This window comes from Lolium perenne, chromosome 3, assembly GCF_019359855.2.
Source record: "Lolium perenne isolate Kyuss_39 chromosome 3, Kyuss_2.0, whole genome shotgun sequence".
NCBI classification, from domain to species: Eukaryota; Viridiplantae; Streptophyta; class Magnoliopsida; order Poales; family Poaceae; genus Lolium; species Lolium perenne.
In genome coordinates this window covers 231,351,245-231,359,009 of record NC_067246.2, presented here as the reverse complement: position 1 = coordinate 231,359,009, position 7,765 = coordinate 231,351,245, and the positions used below count along the sequence as shown (strand labels likewise).

Below are 7,765 nucleotides of genomic sequence, written 5' to 3'. Positions count from 1 at the left end.
ATTTCACACGTGCCTAAACATTCCCGGGAAGTCAAAGGATAATGTCAAGGCTAGAGTCGATGTTGAGAAGCTCTGTGATAGGAAGAAATTACACATGCAACGTCCTACTAGCCGTCGAAAGAATTGGTTCAAGCCGCACGCCGACTTCTGCCTTGATTCCATCCAAAAGAAGGAGGCATTCAAGTGACTAAAATACGTCGTGATGTTCCCTGATGGTTATTGTTCGAATATGAGCAAGGGAGTCAATCTTTTGACGGGAAAAGTCACCGGGCTCAAGAGTCACAACTATCATATATGGATTGAGCGGCTGATGCCGGTGATGCTTCGAGGGTATCTCCCCGAGAAAATATGGCGAGTGCTCGCGGAGTTGAGCCATTTCTTCCGCACGCTCTGTGCTAAGCAGATATGTCCTAAGGTTATTGAGAAGCTGCAAGTTCAAGTGTCGGAGTTGCTATGCAATTTGGAGATGATCTTTCCGCCAGGCTTCTTTACTCCGATGGCACATCTCATTGTGCACCTCGCAAACGAGGCACTCTTGGGTGGCCCAGTGCAGTTTCGGTGGCAGTTTTGTATTGAGAGAGAGTTCAAGTATATTCGGAAGATAACTGGAAACAAAGCCAAGATTGAAGCATGCATAGCTGAGGCAACGTGCCTTCGGGAGATGGCAGATGCCGCAACAACGTATTATCCTGATGAAGTTCCCACTCTGCATAACCCGATCTCTCGTTACAATGTCGACGTGCCCATGAATGACCCCAAGCTTCAACTATTCCAATGTCCCGGTGGCAAGGCTGGTAAAGGACAAAAATATAGATTGGAGAGGGAAGAGAAGGATTGCATAATGCTCTATGTGCTTATGAACATGAAGGAAGTGGTGGGAGGGGACGACGACGATGGCGGTCACGATTTCATTAGGTAACATGGTGTGATGCTTATTGTATCTAGTTTCGATCACCTACATGGTCTCGGTCTAATGCTTATTGTATCCTTTCAGCAAATTCACGGATGAACAGTGGTGGCTTCCGCGCGATCCCACTGGCGCGGAGTTGGACACTCTACTGAAAGAGGGTGCTCCCGAAGTATAAATAAACTTTGTGTCTTGGTTCATGAAAAAAGTAATGTCTAAGTTGTCCCTCTTACCTACCAATATGTGACTTGTCCCTGTTATTCCACGTAACTAATGCACACAACAAATTTGAACCGTGCTTGTAGGGAGCTGATGCAAACGTTGAGATGACAGATGAGTTGAGATGTGTTTCCCAAGGTTGTAACCGTGACGTCATGAAGTATGAGAAGTATGACGTGAATGGGTTTCGATTCCATACAGAGACACACCAGAAGGGCCGGACGAATCCAAAAACGATAAATACTGGTGTCTTCACTAAAGGATCCGATACCTTTGATTACTACGGGAGGTTAGAGAATGTATACGAGCTGACCTTCAATCGTACAAACAAACAACTCAATCTCGTTGTGTTCAAGTGTCATTGGTTCGACCCAAGAGGTGGACAGAGAATTACCAAGTCCATTGGGTTAGTTGAAGTTAAGCCTTCCACCACCTATACCGGAGCCGATGTCTATATTGTTGCTCACCAAGCCAAGCAAGTTTATTATTTTCCGTACCCATGCCAGAAAGCGGCACTCAACGGCTGGGAAGTCGTGTTCCAGGTATCGCCACATGGTAACCTACCGATTCCCTCCGAGGACGATTACAACAACATTGACCCTGTAACATACGAGGGAATTTTCTATCAAGAGGAAGAGGACTTCGGGCACTTTGAGTTAGAATGTGTTCTTGAAGAGGACCTCAGGAACGATGCAGAAACTCGTGGTGAGTCAGTGGTGGATCTAAAGGACATAGATATGCTCGAGAAGTTACAAGTGGAAGATGATAGCGATGATGAGCCTCCACCCGTCTATCAAGATCCAACTTACTACTCAAAAGATAGTGATAGTGATAGTGACAAGGAGAAACAAAATGAGATTGACGATGAGATTGATGACGGCTGGTGAGGGTCTTTTATGTGTTTATATTTCAACATGCTTCTTATTTGTTTAGTGTCTTTATGCTTAGTATTTCTATTTTTTTCAACATGCTTCTTATTTGTTTAGTATCTTTATGCTTAGTATTTATATTTTTTTCAACATGCTTCTTTATTGTTTAGTATCTTTATGCTTACTATTTATATATTTTTCAACATGCTTCTTAATTGTTTAGTGTCTTTATGCTTACTATTTATATATTTTTCAACATGCTTCTTAATTGTTTTCTCTTTCTCAATGCAGGTGATTGAACAATATGAGCGGCGGCAAGGAGGACTCGTCGAGCTTGCTTAAGAAGATGCAACAGCGCAAGACCAATGTTAGAAGGAGTGAGAGGGCACCGCGTCGCAATCCGCGTTACGAGGACGGCGCGGGAGGAGGACGAGGACGGGGACGAGGTGGTGGAGCTGGAGGTGGAGGTGGCTTGGGAGGAGCTGGAGCTGGAGGTGGAGGTGGAGGTGGAGGTGGAGGTGGAGGTGGCTGGGGAGGACCGGACTTTGAGCCACCACCCTCGGCTTCAGGCGACGTTGCTTCCGGGTTCTTTTTGGAGGGGACGTCTAGAGAGGAGGCGGAGACGGAGTCTAGAGCCGAGGAGGACTCTAGCCGCGGGTTTGAGACTCCGGAGGAGGATGGGCGGCCGAAGCCACTGAAGATTCGTGGGGAAGCGAGAGTCCCCGACGAGAGGAAGGAGCCTAGGACCCATGAGGCGAAGACCCTTATTATTCCTGCTGGCCCTGAGTAAGTGTACTAATTTGGCAATTTCGATTTTCATGTACTAATGTTTGATTTTCATGTGCTAATGTTTGATTTTCATGTGCAGCAATTGGACATTTCCTCCGGGGGTCAAGGGGCGCCAGCCTAGCAGCATGATTGGAGCTTTGCTTAGGAAGTTCTGGCCGGGCAAGTACTATCCCCTCGGCACTGTCCCCGTTGGCGAGAAGAAGCTAGCCACTACTTGGATGGACTATGAGAGTGCCCCTGGCGTAGGCTTCCCGACGGCTGCTGAGGCCGTGATGAGAAAGTTTTGGGTAAGACATATTTTCTCGAGCTTCGTTCATATTTGATGACCCCAATGTTCTAACTCATGACTCTCACAATTGTTTTTTGCATGATTGAAGTGTTTTTATCGTGTGGCGCCCGAGGTTGAGGAGACGGCCGCGAACATGACTTTGCGGGCGACTTGTGAGAGGTTGACACCGCAGGTGTGGTACAACCAAAGGATCACGGCCGCGGGTCACTTCTGGGCACAGAGAGGCGAGAGGGTCCATAAGCCGGACATTGTCGGTAAGAATGCTAAGGCCGAGTACGAGATGACGGTGGAGGACTACATGTCGGTGAGTAAAATGTCAATGAGATTCTACATTGCTACTAAGTTGCAATTGCATTAGATTGAGTTGAGTATTGCATTTTCAGGTTATCCCCGATTGGGCCGAGCCGCATGCCGAGGCATGGGAGGAGATGGTTAGGACGAGGTGGCTCAAGATGGACGAGGACTTTGCAGCCGTGGCGAGGCGGAACGCGGAGAACCGAGGCGACGGTGGCACACACTGTGGGGGAAACCTCAGCTACGAGCGCTACAAGGGGAAGATGGTATGTATACATTTTATTTTCCGTCAGGTTCAAAGTTGGTACTCACAACATTTCCTTTCGCGATGCAGAGGGCCGCGTTAGGACCCGAGGAGGAGATGTCTGACCTCGAGATATACAACAAGATGCGGCTTAAGAAGCCCGATCTCTCGCAGCCTCAGCCCTCGCTCCCTGAGTACTTCAGCACCTACGCCGAGGACGTCGAGAACTACTGCGCGATGGTGAGGCATCGTCACCCGGAGGTGGATGACCCCATGAGCGCGGATGTCGACGAGGAGTCGTTGGTCCTGTCGTCCGGAGGGTTGCCGCTTGGTCGTCTCGCCATGCTGAACAAGGCCGTCAAGCATACCCTCACCACGACCTTCACGCGTCTCAAGGCGGGCCTCACCAAGGACAGCCCCCCTCTCCCGCCTCGTCGCCGGGCTCGGTAACAACCCGCATACGACATAAGTTTCCCTCATTTCAATCCTCTTTCCGACTTTCGTTCATACATTGCTAAGTGCTAACGAGACATGAATTTGTGAAATTGTAGCCTGACTTCGAGGCGGCCTACGCGGCCGCTCATCAAGAATATCAGGTGGCCTTCAACCGGCAGCAGCAGCAGTTCACGGAGTACATGGCATATATACATGTAAGTTCCAACCTTTGTTTTCGCAAATGATGACAAGTCCCACTTTCCCCTAGTTTGATGCTTCATTTCTGCAAAGACTGACATGCAAACTATCTTGCAGGCGTCGATGCTGGCCAATCAAACTGGACAGACAGTGGATTTAGGGCCGATGCCTCCCTTTCCGGGGCCGGCGCCAAACTATCCATCGAAGGAAACTTTCGCTGCAGAGTACTATGGGAGAACAGCGGTAAGTTCTTCGCCAAACCGAATACTACGACTTTCCTTTGCCTCGCAAATTGCTAACATCTCGGGAACATGTGTGTAGGGAACGGGATGTTCCGGAAACCAGGGTGGTGGGAGGCAGATGACACCGGTTCATCATGGTGGTCCTTCTCCCGGTGCTACTCCCGGTAGTTCTCCCGGTACTTCTCTCGGTGGTTCTTCCGCAGCTTCTACTGGAAGGCATCCGCCCGGGCCGGTGTTTAGCGGCGACGAGCTCCTCTAGTTGTATGCACACTATGGCACCATGTATGCACTATGGCACTATGTATGCACTATGGCACTATGTATGCACTCTATGACACTATGACACTATGTATGCACTTCATGTTACGTGTATTTGCACTTCATGCGATGTTTTTGTGAATTTTATGTGAATTATATGTTCTTTTATATTCTGTCAAATCTGGAAAACGAAGGAAACAACAAAAAACGAAAAAAACTGGACCAGATGGTCGCCGATACGCCGACGGGTTTCCCCTCGGGGTAGGGTCGACATGGACCAAATGGTCGGCCCTACGCCGACGGCCACCCCCTCGGCGTAGCTTGCGCGCGGGCTTCCCAGGCTGCGCCACGTGCCCCCGTATGCCGAGGGCCACCCCCTCGGCGTAGCTTGCGCGCGGGCTTCCCAGGCTGCGCCACGTGCCCGCGTATGCCGACGGTCCCCCCTCGGCGTAGTGTGCGCCAGGGCTTCGCAGGTCGCGCCACGCGTCCACGTACGCCGACGGTGCGGCCCTCGGCGTAGCCGTAACGGCCGTTACCTTGACGGTGCCGGGTAGCCACCTGTGCCGACGGCCAGTACGCCGACGGGTGGGGCCAGCCGTCGGCCCACTCCGTCTACGCCGACGGGCGGCGCTACGCCGAGGGCCACGTGTGCTGTGCCGAGGCCAGCCTTCCCCGAGGAGCTACCCCGAGGGGCCCCGTCGGCGTAGCGTATGCCGAGGGCGAGGCGGTGCTACGCCGAGGGCTGGAGGCCGTCGGCATCTTGGCAGATTCCTGTAGTGTCATGTCTTAATTTGTACAAACTAAACTGAGAAATACGCAATGACAAGAGGCAGACCTGAATTTGCGGAACTGGACTTGAACCCAGGAGCACAAACTGTGCTCCTAATACAACACTTCTGTGTATTGCATGCCTAATAAGATGCGATCCCTTCTGAGGAACTAGCCTGTTTGTGCAGTAAACCTGGTCGTTCAGAAATTTTCATCACAATACTTCTATAGAAGTGTTGCAAAAAATGAGAATCAGAGCTGAACATATGGAGACATAAACAAAACTACATTTGGAATGTAGAAACTTTGCACCAATTTCGTTAATCCCTTCCCAGAAGAATTAGGGAGAATCCTTGCACGCCAAGTGGGGACAAACTGTAAGATCTAAAAACGTAGTTCAGTAAAACCATTTTGCACCTTATTCTTCTGAAACAATCAAATATTTTGTACTGCCAAGTACACAACCATAAATTGATTTTGACATTCATAGCAAGAGTTATTTTGATTCTAGGTACTAATGATATGCTAGTAAAAGATAGTTATGTTATATTATATCAACACTACCTATTGGATCGGTCATCTGGGATAGTTTGCTCGTAGGAAGATCTAAATGATATCAGAGTGCCCAGGATCCTCATTTAGGCATCTGGCTCTACATAAAACTGTGGACCTGCATGGCATGACCCAATGAATTGAGCATACGAAATCCACGTGGCACCAACATTATGCTTGCATGCAATATGGATATATTCCTATTGGCTATTGCTGCCTTGACTCCCTATCTAGTCCTATTGGAAATCGAGATGTCCACCTGCCATCTCCCAATTGGCTGTGCCCGCTTCCATAAGGTTACACTTTACATGTAAGCAATACATTCATAGGTGGCATGCTAAGACAGAATCAAAGAAACCATTGTCCAATCAGAGCATCACGAGGGATACCGATAGGCCCATCCATCCAGTGACATAGCGGGCAAGGCCCTCATGGAATCACAGCTGCACTCACTATTTAAACTCCAGTACAGGTCTCTACTTCACACTACTTCACAGCACGGCCTACAGCTTACAAGCATAACAGAAGTAACAGAGTCTCCCTCCTACCCTGTCCTCTCCTCTGCAATGGCAGCTTCCACCATGGCACTCTCCTCCCCGGCTCTTGCAGGTAAGCCCTCTTCCACCTTCAATGTGTTCGGTGAGGGCCGCATCATGATGCGCAAGGCGGCTTCCAAGTCCAAGCCTGCTGTGTCTGGCAGCTCGTGGTACGGCCCGGACCGTGCCCTCTACCTTGGCCCATTGTCAGGGCAGCCACCATCCTACCTCACCGGTGAGTTCGCTGGGGACTACGGCTGGGACACAGCCGGTCTCTCGGCCGATCCCGAGACGTTCGGCAAGAACAGGGAGCTTGAGGTGATCCACTGTGGGTGGGCCATGCTCGGCGCCCTCGGGTGCGTTTTCCCGGAGCTTCTAGCTCGCAATGGTGTCAAATTCGGTGAAGCAGTTTGGTTCAAGGCCGGATCTCAGATCTTCAGTGAGGGTGGCCTAGACTACCTCGGCAACTCCAGCCTCGTCCACGCACAGAGCATCCTCGCCATTTGGGCTTGCCAGGTCATGCTCATGGGCGCTGTCGAGGGGTACCGTGTTGCGGGTGGCCCATTCGGGGAGATTGTTGACCCACTCTACCCCGGTGGAAGCTTCGACCCTCTTGGCTTGGCTGACGACCCAGAGGCATTCGCAGAGCTCAAGGTCAAGGAGATCAAGAACGGCCGGCTTGCCATGTTCTCCATGTTTGGATTCTTTGTACAAGCCATCGTGACTGGAAGGGGGCCCCTCCAGAACCTTGCTGACCACATCGTCGACCCTGTCAACAACAATGCCTGGGCATTCGCCACCAACTTCGCCCCCGGCAAGTGATTCTCAGGCAATGCAATTCATTGTGCAACTTCGAATGCGGGGCTTTGAGCTTATTGCCAAAGGGCATTGAAAGCATGAAACTGATAGGCTGTGGTGAAATAAGCATTCCGCCCACCTATATTTGTTGATTTGGGTTGTATCATGTAATATTAATCGATTGGTTTATGACACAAGAGTAAGGTAGACTTGAAGGAATTGATCTAAAAGTAAAGAATGATACCGTTAAAAAGGAAAGATTCAATTGTAACAATGAAAGAAAAAAACATTGTACTCAACTTTGGTCAAATAAACTGATTAATGACGTGAAAAAGAATGGTTGGATAGAAGGAAACCACTCACCATC

The 7,765-nt window shown here is 49.9% G+C and overlaps 2 protein-coding genes across 2 annotated transcripts; both read left to right on the top strand.

The window, feature by feature from the left end:
* Positions 1 to 3,002: 3,002 nt before the first annotated feature.
* Positions 3,003 to 5,534, top strand: LOC139838110 (uncharacterized). The gene is made up of 6 exons (XM_071827462.1): positions 3,003 to 3,071; positions 3,162 to 3,377; positions 3,457 to 3,633; positions 3,702 to 3,851; positions 4,362 to 4,487; positions 5,319 to 5,534. The coding sequence occupies exons 1-6, from the start codon at positions 3,003 to 3,005 to the stop codon at positions 5,532 to 5,534; spliced, it is 954 nt and encodes a 317-aa protein (XP_071683563.1).
* A 946-nt stretch (positions 5,535 to 6,480) lies between these two features.
* LOC127343631 (chlorophyll a-b binding protein 2, chloroplastic-like) lies at positions 6,481 to 7,587 on the top strand. The gene has a single exon (XM_051369792.1). The coding sequence runs from the start codon at positions 6,496 to 6,498 to the stop codon at positions 7,420 to 7,422; it is 927 nt and encodes a 308-aa protein (XP_051225752.1). The 5' UTR covers positions 6,481 to 6,495; the 3' UTR covers positions 7,423 to 7,587.
* Positions 7,588 to 7,765: the final 178 nt, after the last annotated feature.

Excerpts from the sequence above, each read along its gene's own strand:
- LOC139838110 (XM_071827462.1), top strand. The coding sequence starts at position 3,003 with ATGGACTATGAGAGTGCCCCTGGCGTAGGCTTCCCGACGGCTGCTGAG. Across the intron at positions 3,072-3,161 it reads CCGTGATGAGAAAGTTTTGG|TGTTTTTATCGTGTGGCGCC; the intron begins GTAAGACATATT and ends GCATGATTGAAG. Across the intron at positions 3,852-4,361 it reads TCGAGAACTACTGCGCGATG|GCGTCGATGCTGGCCAATCA; the intron begins GTGAGGCATCGT and ends ACTATCTTGCAG.
- LOC127343631 (XM_051369792.1), top strand. The coding sequence starts at position 6,496 with ATGGAATCACAGCTGCACTCACTATTTAAACTCCAGTACAGGTCTCTA.